The sequence below is a fragment of the Arachis stenosperma genome, chromosome 1 (genome assembly GCF_014773155.1).
Source record: "Arachis stenosperma cultivar V10309 chromosome 1, arast.V10309.gnm1.PFL2, whole genome shotgun sequence".
NCBI classification, from domain to species: domain Eukaryota; kingdom Viridiplantae; phylum Streptophyta; class Magnoliopsida; order Fabales; family Fabaceae; genus Arachis; species Arachis stenosperma.
The window spans coordinates 74,988,926-75,007,038 of NC_080377.1; the positions used below are offsets into that span (position 1 = coordinate 74,988,926).

General features: G+C 30.1%; 1 protein-coding gene across 3 annotated transcripts; it reads left to right on the forward strand.

The window, feature by feature from the left end:
- Window positions 1-3,272: 3,272 nt before the first annotated feature.
- On the forward strand, window positions 3,273-8,487 carry LOC130945537 (chorismate synthase, chloroplastic-like). Of its 3 annotated transcripts, none has more exons than XM_057874251.1 (13): window positions 3,273-3,530; window positions 3,954-4,104; window positions 4,255-4,331; window positions 4,423-4,481; window positions 4,918-5,001; window positions 5,086-5,178; window positions 5,697-5,777; window positions 6,182-6,313; window positions 6,912-7,014; window positions 7,149-7,243; window positions 7,351-7,416; window positions 7,832-7,916; window positions 8,166-8,487. In XM_057874251.1, exons 1-13 carry the CDS (start codon window positions 3,398-3,400, stop codon window positions 8,318-8,320), a joined length of 1,314 nt encoding a protein of 437 aa, XP_057730234.1. In that variant the 5' UTR covers window positions 3,273-3,397; the 3' UTR covers window positions 8,321-8,487. The 3 variants fall into 3 exon arrangements, with proteins under 3 accessions (XP_057730234.1, XP_057730228.1, XP_057730239.1); XM_057874245.1 differs by having other exon boundaries at window positions 3,277-3,530; window positions 3,933-4,104; XM_057874256.1 differs by lacking the exon at window positions 3,273-3,530 and having other exon boundaries at window positions 3,949-4,104; window positions 4,242-4,331.
- The last annotated feature ends 9,626 nt before the right edge of the window (window positions 8,488-18,113 follow it).

Below are 18,113 nucleotides of genomic sequence, written 5' to 3' on the forward strand. Positions count from 1 at the left end.
TTTCATCCGATTTTTACCTAGTTTTCACCCGATTCGAAGGTGCATAGGTTTTATCAGGTCTAGAATCGGGTTAGGGTCTAAAAATTAGATCCAGTCTATATTTTAGGTCGAATATAAGATAAGCCAAATTCGATGTGGTCCAACCCATATACACCCTTAAATAATAAGATTAAGAGGAAAGCGTCAGAAACAGGGACGTTGAATTGAAGCACAAACAACATAGAAAGGTCCTATTGAACCAAAATATTTTTAACTCTTAACATGAATTAAGTGATCAATCCTTAATTCATCATTCAAGTTATAATCAGTAAATTTAAGAGACTACTTGGGAGTGCATTTTTTTTTTTTGTCACGTGGATTGAATAGTCTCTTTTTTTTTTTGTCAATAGATTGGACAATTCTTTAATTTTTTTTTTGGTCAATAGATTAGACAACTTCTAATCTTAAGTATTCCAATAGATTGGACAATCTCCAATTTTAGATACACAAACACATCCACACATTCTTCACACTTTTTACTACATTTTTTTCTCCATTGCAATCTCTAGCATTTAAATTCTAGACCTTTAAAGTGGGAAGAGGAAAAAATTCTTATCATATCAAAATAATAGTAAACAACATTGAATAAAATTTGATTTAAATACTTATTTATTTTTAACAAACATGACCGATCAAGTGGTCTTGTCTTCTCGAAGTATATTAAGCTGCGTTTGTTTCTGAGAACAGGATATGATAAGACACTGAGAATAGGATAGGACAAGACACTAATGGACAGAGACACAAAATTTTGTGTTCTTGTATTCTGTTTGGTGATAAATTAGAACAAATTATGAAAATCTAATTTATTCTCATTTTTTTTCATTCAAAAAAGTTGAGATGAAAAATATAATAATAAAAAAATATAATTATAAAAAATTAACAAAAATAATGGAAAAAAAATAAAAAATAAGTTGTGTCCCTTGTTAGTGTCTTCGTGTCTTTTCTATCAGGATAGACACAAAATACACTAATTTAGTGTCTTTGAATATACTGTCTCTGTCCATGTCTCCTCTGTCAAACATAATTTTGTGTCTCTGTGTCAATGTCTCAGTATCTTGTCTTTGTAAATAAACGCTGCCTTATAATCCATAAATCGAGTTTTTTAAACACTACCAAAATCTCTCTAAGCCATAGAAGAAACTATATACTCAGAAGAACAAACTAGTATTACTTAAAAAAAGAAACAAAAATCAAGACATCAACATATAAAATTTGATGCAGAAGCAAGCAGCTAATAAGAGGTGTCATGGTGAACCTTAAACTGGTCAAGCCGAGAGTCCTCAAGTCTACGAGAGTATGCGGCTTTCTTGTACTAACCTCATGTGAAGGGCTTATACTGACTTAGGTTTTGTGGTGGTGCAGTGAAACCATCTCCGGTAGTGGCAGTGCTCCGAATTTCATTATTGACATCCTTGTCTTCAGTGTGTTAGTCAGCACCCTGTGTCTCACACTTCTAAACCTTCCATTTGTAAAAAGAGACTATTTTAATAAAGACATTAAAAATATCTTTTTTATAAGACGTTTACATATGTCATATTGTTATTGGACATTTTTATTAAATCAGTTAATAATTTAGTATCTTTATTAAAGTGGTCTCCGGAGATGCTCCCATAAATATGCATAAAACGTCTTTTTGTAAAGACATTTACGTGTCGCATTATTATTGGACGTATTAATGAACCGATTATTTTTAAATTTCTTAACAAATTAGAATACAACCGATTTTTTTATAACAATAACAATAAATCTAATTTTTTTAGGGATTTAATTGTTTTAAAATTTTTAGGGATTTAAATGTCCGAAAAAACAAAAAGTCAAGGATATAATTGTCTTTTTATCAAAAAATTTAAAGATATTCGGTTTAAATTATATAATTCGATCGGATCAAATCGGTCTAATAATCATAATGCAGACAATCATGTTTATTATTGTTGCTATAATAAACCGATTTTATTCTGGTTTATAATAAAAAATAAATTATTAACCGGTTTAATAAAGATGTCTAATAATAACATGACATGTGTGAACGTCTTTAGAAAAAGACATTTTTAGTGTCTTTATACAATTTAAATCGAATATCTTTAAATTTTTTGATTAAAAAACAATTATATCTCTGACTTTTTGTTTTTTCGGACATTTAAATCCCTAAAAATTTTAAAATATAATTAAATCCCTAAAAAAATTAGGTTTATTGTTATTGTTATAAAAAAAATCGGTTTTATTCTAATTTGTTAAGAAATTTAAAAATAATCGGTTTATTAATACGTCCAATAATAATGCGACATGTAAATGTCTTTACAAAAAGACGTTTTACGCATCTTTATGGGAGCATCTTCTTTGTAAAAACTTTCATTCATGTACCATATTTGGTCATTGAGCTTGTTTGGGTGAGTTTAATCTTTTATTTTTTTAAAGATTTTATGAAAAAATAAAAATAATTTTATATTTGGTATCTTATGTAAAAAGATTTTTTTCATTTATCAATTATGTTTGGGTATAACAATATAAAAGTACTTTTTTATTTATTTATTATATAAAAAATATTTTTTTAAGAGAAAAAGATCTTTAAAAAAAAAGATGTAAATTATAATTTTTTTTAAAAAATATATTTTTTAATTTTTTTCTTATTTTTACTTTTACTATTAAAAATTTATCAAACACACTAAAAAATAAAAAAATCTCTTTTCATTAAATTTTTTTTTTATCAAAATAACTACGTTGAAACAAGCACATAAATAAATGACATAATAACTTATCACAGTTAACATAAACAGAATTTAATTATGAAATGTCCTTAGAAAGAAAAATAATTTTTTGAGAGGATTCATTTTCGGAAGTTTTACATTTGTCCCATTAAATAAGATTTGATATTCAAGTTTTGATGAGAAGAAACAAAACCTAGAGGGCATCGCCGACCATGACAAAGATTCGAAGAAGTGAGCGGGGTTGGGAGGGACAGTGAACCAGAGGCCATAGTGGGTGGTGGCCGGCGACGTCCTTGTAGCGCATGATGGTGAGGATCTGAGGGCCAGAGTGTTCCTCAAAGCCAATGCATTGTTGGTGTTACCTATTTTTGACTAGGGTGACACGAAATATAAACCAAACCCGACCCGATAAAAATAACACCAAATAGAAAAGGCATATCCGAACATGACAAGATAGGTCCGGGCCGAATTCGGTCTTCAGAAATTTGAATATAATTACAGAAATTGCCACCACTATGACTACCAACCCCACCGGCCACCACCAACCCCTTTCTTTTGTATAAGTCTCAACCCCCAAACTTCATTCGCCCCTCCTTATCTCATTTCAATTCAGTTCGCCATTTTTCTTATTCTTCCACCTGTGTTTTATTTCAATGGCTTCTCCTTCTACCCGTCTCTCTTCGAAGCCATTCCTTGGCGGCTCCATCTCTCTCGATCCAAACCTCCGATCCCTCTCCTCCGCCTACCTTCAAGTCTCCCTCCGCCCTCGCATTCACAAAAACCTCCGTCAGTCCTCTCTCCTTTCATTTCTTCGTTTTTTTCTTCATCGCATAATAATAATATATAAATTTCTCATTATTATCTGTTGATTTTAAGATCATCAGTTGCTGTAATCTGTGTTCTCTATTGCATCGATTTATTTGCTTTCGTGAATGCAATTTTTCCAGCTTAATGATTTTGAATACTGAATGAATCCCTTGCTGTATTTTAACGTTTTTAGTTCGATATAGCATGTAGTAATTATTTGTCATGTACCCACTGTAAGTCTGTAATTGGTGATTTGGTTTTGACTTTAAGTTCCGGCAACATCAGGTTTAATGCGAGTTATGCATTTAAGAGTTCATAGTTAATAATATTGAGATGGACATTGTTTTAAGGGTTTCATAGTTAATCTCAAATAATTACTAGTTCTCAAGTCATTGGTGACAGAGATATCGGCGGCTGGGAGTACATATGGAAATCACTTCCGTGTGACAACATATGGAGAGTCTCATGGAGGAGGTGTTGGTTGTGTCATTGATGGGTGTCCTCCCCGCATCCCTCTTTCCGAGTCTGACATGCAAGTTGATCTTGATAGAAGGTACTGCATGTTGAAAAACACCTCACAGGCTAAAGATAAATATATTTTAAGATGACTTTTCATTGTTCTAACCATGACGGATAGAAAATGGTTGTTTCTTATGCATTACAAAATGTTTAAAGAGTAACATTGTGCAGTTCTTGTGCATAGGAGGCCAGGCCAAAGCAAAATTACAACTCCTAGAAAGGAGACCGATACGTGTAAAATATTTTCAGGAGTCTCCGAAGGTCAATATTACTTCTATATATTAGTTGGGAAGCTGGATTTTAATTGCCCACAAAGAAAAAGAAACAATGAAGTATAATTTGTTAATTGCAGGACTTACGACCGGAACTCCAATCCATGTATTTGTACCTAATACTGATCAAAGAGGACATGTGAGTACCTAATGCTAGAGTTTATATTCACGTAGAAGAGAGTTAATAAAAACAAGAAACACTTATTATTATTCTAAACTTATGTTATAATGTTGAACTAAAAGGAGATTTTTTTCCCCTCCTTTCTTCTTTTTCTTTTCTTTGCACGTATGTGTTTTTGTTTGGGAGTGGGGGATTTTATTAATTAAAGATGATAAACTATATATTTTTTGGAACTTGCACTTAAAATCAGCCATATATTTTTGGGGACTTACTTTGAATTGGTCATGCTAAGACTAAGTTAGATGGGTGTTTTCTTAGATGACACATTTGTGCTGTAGAGTCTTGATTATACTAATGTAAATAACTTGTAGTTGCGAGTCTTGATAATAATTGATTATGATTTATTGATTCTGTAATGCTTACAGCTCTATTCATTACATTATCTGGATTTCAGGACTATAGTGAGATTTCATTAGCTTATAGGCCTTCCCATGCAGATGCAACCTACGACATGAAGTATGGTGTCAGATCAGTCCAGGTATCAACCTTTATGATTTCGTGAGTTTGACATTTTCTTGTAATCAGGTGTTAAAACTTATGCATTAGGGCTCTTATTTTTAAGGGTGGTGGTAGATCTTCTGCAAGAGAAACCGTTGGAAGGGTTGCTTCTGGTGCTGTTGCTAAAAAAATCCTTAAGGATTTAGCAGGAACTGAGGTGTGTACTTGTCTGGTGGTTTAGGCTAGAGTTTTTCTGCCTGTTTTATACAATGAAGTCTTTGTCCCTTCTTTTTTAGCGGTCCAATGCTTATTTTTAGAAGAAACTATAAAATTGTATCAATATATATTAATATGGGATAAAAATATATCGAATCTAATTCTCTCCCTTCCCTTTTTCTATTGTATGTCAACGTTTTCTGTTTCCTTCTATCAATTCCCACCTTTGAAAATATATGCAGAGAGTACATATTTTCTTCTTCTTGATAGGCAAAAATTTTTAAATGAGAAAAGAGGAAAGTATAACAAGGGAGAGGATAAGACATCCTCTAAAACAAGAAAAAAAAAAAAAACATGAAACTTTACACAGTAAAGACATAAGCGAAGTTGTCCGGCATCAATTATTTCTATATGTCTATTCATAGCCAGTGTATATTTATGTGCATGTATCATGTTTTTATATAATTATATGACAATTCCTTTATGATATTCTTTGCTAAAGGTCTCTTATTTTTTCAGATTCTTGCATATGTGTCTCAAGTCCACAAGGTTGTTCTACCAGAGGACTTAATTGATAATGAGAATGTGACACTTGATCAGGTATTAAAGTGAATATTAACATGTATATATGTTTATTGGTGCCTTTTGTAAAATTGTGTGAAGTATTTGAGACAAACAAAAAAGTTTAAAGGAGATTTAATGTATATCCTATACATGGAAAATTAAAGATGACTATTTATTTTAACTTTTTAATATTTTTAAATGGATTTTTGAATGGTACTAACTTATCATGTTGACATCTTCTCAACTCTCATCTAACGGATTGTCTTTGCATATCATGTCTATGTTTTTCTTTCCAATTTTGTGTTAGGACTAACTGCAGTAAGCCAAATTGGTGGATATTCTCTCTAACTTGGTTTCATAATTGGTTTTTACTCTCTTATATTATTGCAATTCTGAAGCTGAAATCTTGCTTTGGCATATATTCTTTGAAAACTTTCCAGATCGAGAGCAACATTGTTCGATGTCCTGACCCTGAATATGCAGAGAAAATGATAGCTGCTATTGAAGCTGTCCGAGTTAGAGGTGATTCTGTTGGTGGTGTTGTGACATGCATAGTGAGGAACTGTCCACGTGTAAGTTTTCTACCTTTTTCTGTCAGCATAAAACTACTGAGCAAGTTAGCAGTTACAATTTATGGTATAAGTAAACTTGTAAATTGATTAAGTTATAATAACACAAGGGTTTTATGGGTGAGTGTAATGTATTTTGTAGTTGGTACCCATGGAAAATAATAGTACTAGAAATAACAAACACTGGAGAATTTCTGGATTTAACATTGAATTTCAAGAATACAAGGGGTATCACATTTCAAGAGGCCAAAACTCTCATTTTTGAATGGTTGTTGATTCTAAAATTAATCTAATTAAGGCATGATTCGAATCTTCTATAAAATCTAGAAAATATTGGGAACAAGGCCTTAGTTGAACTCAAACAAGCTGTGCTCAAGTCATCCTTGGGAGTTTTAAGATCTTGCTTTCATGGGTAGCATGTATCCATGATTAAATTTGTAGCCCATCAATGTTAGAGTGCTTTTCTGATCCTGCTATTGGTACTTTAATAATTAGCACGCAAAACAGAAGGAAGACTGCTTTAACTTATTTTAGTAATGTATTATTTGATGTTCAATGTATCTTTCCACCTAAGAGTATAATTGAATCGATTATATATCAGGGGCTTGGTTCACCAGTATTTGACAAACTTGAAGCTGAATTGGCTAAAGCTGCTATGTCATTGCCTGCAACCAAAGGCTTTCAATTTGGTAGTGGGTTTGCAGGTATTTGGATTGCTTATGTTTATTAACTCTGATTGCCTGTGTTATGATATGACCTGACTATAGCAGAATTGTTTTAAAAATGCTATTTTCTTCAATTACTTTTGTCTGATGATGTGTTGATGAAATCATTACAGGTACCTTTTTGACTGGTAGTGAACACAATGATGAGTTCTATATAGATGAACATGGAAGGACAAGGACAAGAACAAATCGTTCGGGTGGGATACAGGTATCAATTTCCATTCTATTATTACTAATTAGCTGTCTCTAGATGTGCAGTATGATGGTCATATGTCTATAAATGTTTTACTTACTATTATCTATATTGATCATCAGGGTGGAATTTCCAATGGAGAAATCATAAACATGAGAATAGCTTTCAAGCCGACATCAACTATTGGTGTAAGTCCATTCTCTCCCCCTCTCTCTCTCATTTGTGTGGGAAGATTAATTAGTAATTGAGGTAGTTTACTTAACCACTTTCGTGAGGACATGTGCCATATTCATTACTCAACAAAAATCCTATTTTAAGTGGCAGTTGAGGAGCAAAGGGTGTTTATTTTCTTGGTCGAGCATGATTTGTCAATTTTAAATTGTAGAACTACAGAACTACTGGCATTGAACAATGAAAATGAGTTCCTGTGTGAATTTTGTCAAAGATAAAATGAAAGGTATAAAAAGGCCAAGTCATCTAATTTCTTGCCATATATATGTTCACTGGATGTTTAGCTGATCAGGCGGTCTTTTTTGTGACAATTTGACTTTGTGTTTACTTAAGTATTTTATCTGAAGTGAACATGATGTTATGCTTGTGCAGAAGAAGCAAAATACGGTGACTCGAGATAAAAAAGAAACAAAGCTGACAGTTGGGGGTCGTCATGATCCTTGTGTTGTCCCAAGAGGTTAGAAACTCGGCCTTTTTCCTTCCTCGTTTCTTCTTAGAAAGAGATTATGCTTTATATATTAATTCATTTAAGTTACTAGGAGATTACATTAGAATTAACTGAAACTAGATCAGATAGTTCGTTATGTGATAAAACATTTTCATGTGTCTATGTTATCTTCAATTACAAAATATAAACATATTTTGTTTGCTTGCACATCCATGAGTGGAAAAATGTGTGAAATTATTGCTTGGATTGTTGTTGCAGCTGTACCCGTGGTAGAGGCCATGGTAGGTTTGGTGCTTGTGGACCAGTTGATGGTGCAGTATGCGCAGTGTAATCTGTTTCCGGTAAACTCAGATTTGCAAGAGCCTTTGTTGCCCGTATTACAGCCAGAAGAAGTACCCTCTTGGATGATATAATGTCCCGTCCAAAAATAAAAAAAAAAATGTTTTTTTTTTTTTTTGAGTGCAATGTATTCTCCTGTATTATCATAAGATTTTAATTTTTAATAATGCCTCATGCGAGATGTTTGGGCCACCAATTTTATTACGATGAAAATAGTCAAGAATCTATTTTGATGGGCTAAGTTAAGAATGCGTCTCTTAGATTCTTACTTTCAAAAGAGTCTATAAAAAAATAAAGATACAACTTATTTAAATATAACTCAATTAAGAGACACTTTTATAACTTAGATAATGTAAAATTAATACATAATACGATATAATAATATATTTTAAAATAAATTTATTTAATTAACAACATAAATATAAAAATATATGATCCTGCATTAATGTCTGTCCCTATTGGAAATTGTGTTGTCATTATTTAAGAATTAAATGAATACAAAATACATTATTACTCTCAACAGCACATGACTCTTGTGCACCAATCCAGCTATTCAAAGACAAATAGTAACTAAACTCCCTTGTACCAAATATGATGAAACAAGTTTGCAGTGCCTTCTGTCCCTTAATCATACACACAAGACAACAAAAGTTTTTCAATTATAAGCCATGTTTGCACAACAAAACAGTGAAGCCGTAGTATTAACTTTTTTATTTTTTTTTCAAAAGATAATTTTTTTTTCAAAAGATAATTTTTTCATTTCAATGAGAAAAGAATAGAGGCGTCCATATCAGGACAATAAAGAGAAAGGTGGGGAACTCCCAACTAGTAGCTGATCCAAAAATCTTATAAAAAGGGCCGAAAACAAAAAAATTAAAAATGCCACATTAAAACTAAAAGTTTTAATAAAAAAATAATTGTATATTTTAATATTATTTTAAACTAAAATTAATTTTAAAAAATTCATTTATATCAAAGTTTTTTTCATAAAATTCTATTTTTTATCCTTATTATAACAAATATAACATAAATAATATAAATTTGTTTCTCTAATACTTTTAATATATGTATTTAAAATAAATTAGTGAATATAATATATAAGATATATTCATATTAATAAATAATTTATTTTTATGTATATATTTTTTTATTACATTCAATTAGGAATTATTATAAAAACTAAAGTATTTTTATATGATAATAAATCGAAGAATTATTAAAAAGAAAAGAAAAAATTGAAAGAACAAAAGAAAATAAATTTAAAATGCATGAAATGCAATTTAAACCCATATTTTGGAGTATAAAATGCATTCTTTCAACCACTAAATTAAAAGATGTATTATTTAAAGTTTTAGACATGATATCAAATATATTTTAAGTTTCAAAAATTCAGGTGGGACATGGCCCATGCTGGTCCCCTAAATCCGTCCATTGTTATACCCGTTAGAAATTTTCACAAATTTAGAATAAATTATTATCTTTCAAAATTTAAACTTTTTAAATTTTTTTTGTATCTTGAAAATTTTTGAAATTTTTTATCTTTTTAGTTTTGATTAAAAGATTATTTTTTAGTTTAAAAAATTTGAAAATAATAAAGTTTCAACCTTTTTGTTTACTAAATATTGCTGTACTTTATTTATTTTTCTACTTTAAATAAAAAATTTAATTTTTAAATTTAAAAATTTAAAAATAAGAAAATTAGTTTTTTAAAATTTTAATTTTTTTTTGTTTTTTTATTAACCGGATAATGCTACATATGTTGGATTTTTTCAAAATTTAGAATAAATTAGTTTTAAAATTTAAACTTTTTTGTTTATTAGATATTTTTAGAATTTTTTATTTCTCTTGTTTTAGTAAAAAACTTATTTTTTTAGTTTAAAAAATTTAAAAATAATAAAGTTTCAACCTTTGTGTTTATTAAATATTGCTGGACTTTATTTTATTTTTTAATTTAAATAAAAAATTTAATTTAGAAAACAAAAAAAACAAGAAATTTAGTTTTTAAAATTTTAAATTTTTTAAAATTTTTTTTATTTTTTTATTCACCGAATAATGTTATACCTGTTGGACTTTTTTAGAAATTTAGAATAATTTAATTTTAAAAATTTAAAATTTTTTAATTTTTTATTTCTATGATATTTTTAGAATTTTTTATTTTTCTAGTTTTAGCGAAAAAAATTACTTTTTTAGTTAAAAAATTTAAAAATAATAAAGTTTCAGCCTTTTTGTTTACAAAATTTTACTGGACTTTTTTTTATTTTTCTACTTTAAATAAAAAATTTAATTTTTAAATTTAAAAATTGAAAAATAAGAAATTTAATTTTCTAAAACTTTAAATTTTTTTTAAAAATATTTTTTTGTTTTTTATTTACCGAATAATGCTACACCTGTTGGACTTTTTCACAAATTTAGAATAAATTAGTTTTAAAAATTTAAAAATTTTAAATTTTTTATTTGTTGGATATTTTTAAAATTTTTTATTTTTCTAGTTTTAGTAAGTAGAATTTTTTTTAGTTTAAAACTTTTAAAAATAGTAAAGTTTCAACCATTTGTTTACTAAATGTTACTGCACTTTATTCTATTTTCCTACTTTAAATGAAAAATTTAAGTTTTTAAATTTAAAAATAAGAAAATCAGTTTTTTAAAATTTTAAATTTTGTAAATTTTTTTTTGTTTTTGTATTCACCGGATAATACTACACATGTTGAACTTTTTCAAAAATTTAGAATAAATTATTTTCAAAAATTTAAACTTTTAAAATTTTTTGTTTATCGGATATTTTAGAATTTTTTATTTCTCCAGCTTTAGTAAAAAAAATTATTTTTTAGCTTAAAAAATTTAAAATTATAAAGTTTCAACCTTTTTGTTTATCAAATATTGTTAGACTTTATTTTATTTTTTTTATTTAAATAAAAAATTTAATTTTAAAAAAATTCAAAAATAAAAATTTAGTTTTTTAAAATATTATTTTTTTTAAAAAATAATTTTTTACTTTTTTTATTCACCGAATAATAGTACACTTGTTGGACTTTTTTACAAATTTAGAATAAATTAGTTTTAAATATTTAAAATTTTTAAATTTTTTGTTTCTTTGATAATTTTAGAGTCTTTTATTTTTTAGTTTTAGTAAAAAATTGTTTTTTAATTTAAAAAATTTAAAAATAATAAAGTTTCAACTTTTTTTTTTACAAAATATTGCTAGATTTTTTTTACTTCAAATAAAAAATTAAATTTTTAAATTTAAAAATAAAAAAAATTTAGTTTTTAAAATTTTAAAATTTTTTTTAAAAATATTTTTTTATTTTTTATTCACCAAATAATGCTACACCCATTGGACATTTTCACAAATTTAGAATAAATTAATTTTAAAAATTTAAACATTTGAAATTTTTTATTTATTGGATATTTTTAAAATTTTTTATTTTTTTAGTTTAAAAATTTAAAAAATAATAAAGTTTCAACCTTTAGTTTACTAAATATTACTATACTTTATTTTATTTTTCTATTTTAAATAAAAAATTTATTTTTTAAATTTAAAAATTCAAAAATAAGAAAATTAGTTTTCTAAAATTTGAATTTTTTTAAAAATATTTTTTTATTTTTTTATTCACCGAATAATGTTACACATGTTGGACTTTTTCACAAATTTAGAATAAATTATTTTTAAAAATGTAAACTTTTTAAATTTTCTTGTTTATTGGATACTTTTTAGAATTTTTTATTTCTCTACTTTTAGTAATTTTTTTTTTAGTTTAAAAAATTTAAAAATAATAAAGTTTCAACCTTTATGTTTATTAAATATTGTTGGACTTTATTTTATTTTTTTTACTATATTTAAAATGTAATTAAAAAAAATAAAAAATAAAAAATTTAGTTTTTTAAAATTTTAAACTTTTTTAAAAATATTTTTTTGTTTTTTTTATTCATCGGATAATACTACACCTGTTGGAATTTTTCACAAATTTAGAATAAATTAGTTTTAAAATTTTAGACTTTTTAAAGTTTTTGTTTATTTGATATTTTTAGAATTTTTTATTTTTCTAGTTTTAGTAAAAAATTTATTTTTTTTTAGTTTAAAAAATTTAAAAATAATAAAGTTTCAACGTTTTTGTTAATTAAATATTTCTGAACTTTATTTTATTATTCTACTATAAATAAAAATTTAATTTTTAAATTTAGAAATTCAAAAATAAAAAATCTAATTTTTTAAAATTTTAAATTTTTTTAAAAAGATTTTTTTGTTCTTTTTTCACCGGATAATGCTACACCTGTTAGATTTTTCACAAATTTAGATAAATTAGTTTTAAAAATTTAAACCTTTTAAATTTTTGTTTATTGGATATTTTTAAAATTTTTTATTTTTCTATATTTATTAAAAATTTTATTCTTTTTGGTTTAAAAAATTTACAAATAATAAAGTTTTAACCTTTTCGTTTACTAAATATTGTTGGACTTTATTTTATTTTTTTACCTTAAAAAATAATTTAATTTTTAAATTTAAAAATTAAAAAAAAAAGAAATTTAGTTTTTTAAAATTTGAAATTTTTTTAAAAATAATTTTTTATTTTTTCGTTCACTGGATAATGCTATACCTGTTGGACTCTTTTTACAAATTTAGAATAAATTAATTTTAAAAATTTAAACTTTTTAAAATTTTGTGTCTTCGATATTTTTAGAATTTTTTATTTTTTCAGTTTTGGTAAAAAAATTATTTTTTTAGTTTAAAAATAAAAAAATAATAAAGTTTCAACCTTTGTTAATTAAATATCGATGGAATTTTTTTATTTTTTTATTTTGAATAAAAAGTTTAATTTTTTTAATTTAAAAATTTAAAAATAAAAAATTTAATTTTTTAAAATTTTAACATTTTTAAAAATAATTTTTTGTTCTTTTTTGTGTGTTCATGCTTACGTACGATACTTCTCCTTTTCCTCGAAAGCTGCTAAGACATTAAAAATCAATTTCTACATCTAACTTTTGACGTTCATAATTTTTTTTACAAAACTTCGATTTTCACAAACTTTAAACCATTTTAAAGCTCTTAAAATTATTTTTAATTTGAAATAAATTTCACATAAATTTAGAGTCCGATAGCCAAATTATAACCTATCGAAATTGGTAAAAAAATTACTTTGACCAAAAATACTAAAACCTCTATTCTTTCCAAATTCTCATTCCAAAACCAACTAATTCCTAATCAAAACCATCTCAAGCCATATCATAACTCACCAAACATCAACCCATCACTCATTTAATTACCTAAAATATCAAACATTTCATTATCAACCCAACACATATTCTCCATATTCATACATATACATGATAATTTCATCAATTCAAGCTATACCGCACCAATTCACCATCCACCCTTACATACATCACAATCAATAACAATCACCCACCATCCTCTCAACATGTGAATTCATCAATAACAACCAACAAGCTTCAAATACAACACAAATTAAACTCTACATTAATCATTTTTATTTATTTAAACATTAACAATTCACATATTCAGCTTATCCTACAGTCAATTAATCTAAGTTCACGTGACATTATATATTATCTACGAAAAACTAAAATCATACCTTGACCGATTTCTCCCTAAACTCAAAACACCAAACGTCAAACTTCTAAGATTCTAAATCAATTCCAACAAGCTCCAATTTGCCAATTCAACACCAAATTCAACATAATTCTATCTTACCAACGAGTTAAACGGGCAAAATCCGTTGTTAGAATTCACTTAAACTATCAAAATTATTCAATTTCTCAATATCAAAACCTAAGATTTTCAAAATTGAAAAGGGGAGAATTGGGTGAGAAAATGTAATTTTCTTAACAAATTGTTGGATGGATCTTGTAGAGAATTTTGAGACAAACGCATAGCCGCTGACGGCTCGTCAATCGAAACTCCAAATCAAAAGTTATCGGCGATTAAAATTCCAAGAACTAAGGATTTGTTCTTGCTTTGTTCTCCTCACCCCAAATCAGCGTGAATCCCTTATGTTTGAGGGAGGAGATGCTGAATTATGGTTCTTATACGTTGGATTTTGAGCTCAGTTCATTTGGTTCAATCCGTTTAGTTCAATTTTGGATTAAAATCTTTAAAATTAATGTTATTTATATTTTAAATATTTCTAACTTTATAACTTATTAAATTTAATTTTTTAATTTTTTTAAATAATAATTAATTTATTGATTAACTAATTATTCAGCTCATTTTTTGGGTTGGCTGAGTAGAATATGAATGCTTTGATATTGGATGATCTCACATGATTGAGTAATAGTGCACTTTCATGGTATTGGATATTTATAGATGGTATAGAGACTTACAAATAGAGTATTATTCTAGCTTCCTATGGTCAGGTTTGTCTCACATGAACCATATTCATGTTAGCAATATTTATTTTGTGGTTATGGCTACATGACATGGAGAACATATATTATTTGATGATATGTTGTATGCTTATTTTGCATTTTGTTGGATTATATTTTAACTTCATTGCTGGAAGTGGGTGAGAGATTTTTGGGGACAATTACTTATTTGAATAAGCGTTATCTGCCAGCTAATCTTCACTTTCGACTTTCTTAGAGCAAGTCGTGGTTAGAACCGACTTCTTGAGGGAAGGTCGGTGTAGAGTGAGGATCAATCTCTTGAATTGGGCCTCTCATTTGTACCTGGGCCTTAGTGTTGGGCCAGGGTATGAACAGTGCCCCTACTCGAGTACAATCTCTTTTCTTTAAGAGTTGGGTTCGAGTATTTTAACTTGGGTTTGTAGCCGACGTGATAAGGAGCCGACGTGTTTTTTTGAAACCGATGTGATTCAAAATTTCTCAACAGTCGCGTCTAATCAAACGTCACGTCTGTTTTGGGTTTTCGTATTTACACATGGGGAGCAGTTACATTGGTAACGGCGCATCTATTTAATGATTGCGTCGATTTACCATTAAGCCCCTGGTGTGCTTATAAATACTTTCTCTCTCTTTTTTTGTTTTGTTTCTGAAAACTTTTGCCTTCACTCTCTGCTTAGAAGAAACTTCTTCTGCTCGAAAGAAACTTCTTCCTTCTACGAGTCACCGTCGTCTCTGCCTTTCTTCACTAACAAAGGCTAGTTCTTTCTCTTCTCCTCTTTTATTAATGAATGCTTTTTCGCTTGCATGTTTTGTTTAGAGGAGTGTTCATAGCAAGTCTGGCTGTAGGCCTAGTATTTTTGTTTCACTGAGAATCTTACCTTGGCCCTGTAGAGACCCTATTTTTTACGCTTTTTCCTTTTTTCTTTGTAGGTTCCGTCACCTTTTTACTAGGAAAAGATGTATTCTTTAGAGTCCCTTTCATAGTGGGTGGATGTCACCGTTCTTGGGGAGAGCCCCTTAGTAGACTCTAACTATATTACTGATCTTCGTACTCACCATAGAATCTGTGTTCTTGATGAGGATAAGCCAAAATATGAACTGTTCATACCTTGGGTTGAGCTGTCCGACCCGGGATGTTCGACAGACAAAGTGACCGACCTCTTCAGGACAGGACAACCCGACCTCTTTCCAAAGAGCTCGACCAAGTCACCAGGAAAGCCCAAAGAAGGGCCCAAATAGAGGAACACGCCCTAAATCCTAAGGCGGCCCAAGCCTACAGGGAGAAGGGCGGTTCCCTTGAAGATAATATGACCTCACTTGAAGATAAGAAAAAGATAAGATAAGATAACTAACTTATCTTATCCACAGAAGGTCACATCTCACCATTATAAATACACTGGAGCACCCAGGTATAACTCATACTCTGATTCTACTCAATACCTGCTTAATACCCTTGCTAACTTAAGCATCGGAGTCCCTTGCAGGTACCTCCCACCCTTCGGTGACAAAGGATCAGCAACACTCTCAGTTCCACAAGTTGAACACACCAGCTCCGGCCGCTATACACCTGCCGGACGCGTCGGCTCCGACCATCACAGAAGATCTCGTCCGAGATCGACCTATAGTTTCAGGTAACTCTCGGAACATTGGCGCCGTTGCCGGGGACCTGGAAGTCATCCCATCACCATGGCGGATGACCATGACAACGACCACGATTTAGATTTGGAAAATAGAACACCGCACAAGAACGCGGATGTCACGCTGCAATATACCCCGAAAACCAACAAGGACAAAGACTCACCAAATTCGGGGGCAATAGAAGCGCTCCTAGACCGCCTAAAACAGCTTGAAAAAGAAACCCAACAACAACGGAAAATCGGAAAAGATCTACAAAGAGAGGTGCGGCGACGTCGAGAATTGGAAGAAAAACTACAGCAATTGGAAGCCGACCTTAAATTAAAAGCCCCTCGGGCCAATCTCGAAGAAAATTCACGCAAAGAGCAAGACCCGTTCACCAGGGAAATCATGAAAACCAAAATTCCAAAAGACTTCAAACTCCCGGATATGACCCTGTATGATGGCACCACGGACCCCAACCATCACCTCAGCAACTTCAGAAGCAGAATGTACCTCACCGACGCCCCAGATGCTGTTCGCTGTAAAGCCTTTCCAACAACTCTCACAAAGACAGCAATCCAATGGTTTGACAACCTGCCCCCTAAGTCCATCTCAAGCTTTGATGACCTAGCTAAAAAGTTCCTAGCCAGATTCTCCATTCAGAAAGATAAGGCCAAACACGCCCCAAGCTTACTAGGGATCAAACAAGGAGATCGGGAGAGCCTCCGCAACTACATGGAGAGATTCAACAAAACGTGCATGGACATACAAAGTCTACCAACAGAGGCCACCATCATGGGACTCATCAACGACCTACGAGAGGGACCTTTTAGCCAGTCTATATAAAAAAGTACCCGACCTCCTTAGACGAAGTACAGGAACGAGCAGAGAAATATATCAACATGGAAGAAAATGCTCGGTTAGGGGAAACCTCAAAATTGGGGGACTCCTACCGAGACAAAGACAAGGAATCCAAGAGAAAAGAAGATCGACAAGGGGAGAAAATAAAAAAATACCATAATTACACTCCTCTCAGAGCATCCCTGGTCGAGATATACAAAGAAGTCTGCCATACGGAAAAAATCCCCCCAGCACGACCACTCAAAGGCAAAAGGGGAGGAGGAAACCGGAAGGAATATTGTGAATACCATCGAGTCTGAGGACACTCCACAAATGAATGCTTCAACTTAAAAAATATCATAGAAAAGTTGGTAAGAGAAGGAAAATTAGATCGATTTCTGGCCACCCGAGATGATGATTAAAGAAAGAGACGAATGGATGAAGATAACGAACGAACCGAACGATCACCTCGGACGCCAGAGAGGCATGTCCACATGATACATGGCGGATTCGGAGGAGGAGGGATCTCCAAATCATCTCGCAAAAGATATCTCAAAGAAGTATATCATGTCGAGGGAAAGGAAGAAGCACTTAACATCCCAGCAATAACATTCACTAAAGAGGACGCCTCCGGCATCATCTCAGGACACGACGATCCCATGGTCATCACCATCATATTGGCAAACGCCAATCTACACCATACCTTAATAGACCAAGGGAGTTCCGCCGACATCTTATTCAAAACAGCCTTCAATAAACTCGACTTAGAAGAAAAAGAACTTAAAGCATATCCAAACAGTCTGTTCGGACTAGGAGATACCCCGGTTCAACCACTGGGATACATACCACTACATACAACCTTCGGAAAAGGGAACCAATCCAGGACCCTCAAAATAGACTACATCGTGGTCGATGTAAGTTCAGCTTACAATGCTCTCATAGGTCGGACAACACTCAACCAACTTGGCGCAATAGTCTCAACCCCACATCTATGTATGAAATTCCCCACTACGAAAGGAATAGCCACGATAAAAGCAGATCAAAAGATGGCAC

Bases quoted from the DNA above. Each gene is read 5' to 3' on its own strand.
- LOC130945537 (XM_057874245.1), top strand. From the start codon at position 3,398: ATGGCTTCTCCTTCTACCCGTCTCTCTTCGAAGCCATTCCTTGGCGGC. The intron at 5,002-5,085 runs GTATCAACCTTT...CTTATTTTTAAG, and splicing joins ATGGTGTCAGATCAGTCCAG to GGTGGTGGTAGATCTTCTGC. The intron at 7,417-7,831 runs GTAAGTCCATTC...ATGCTTGTGCAG, and splicing joins AGCCGACATCAACTATTGGT to AAGAAGCAAAATACGGTGAC.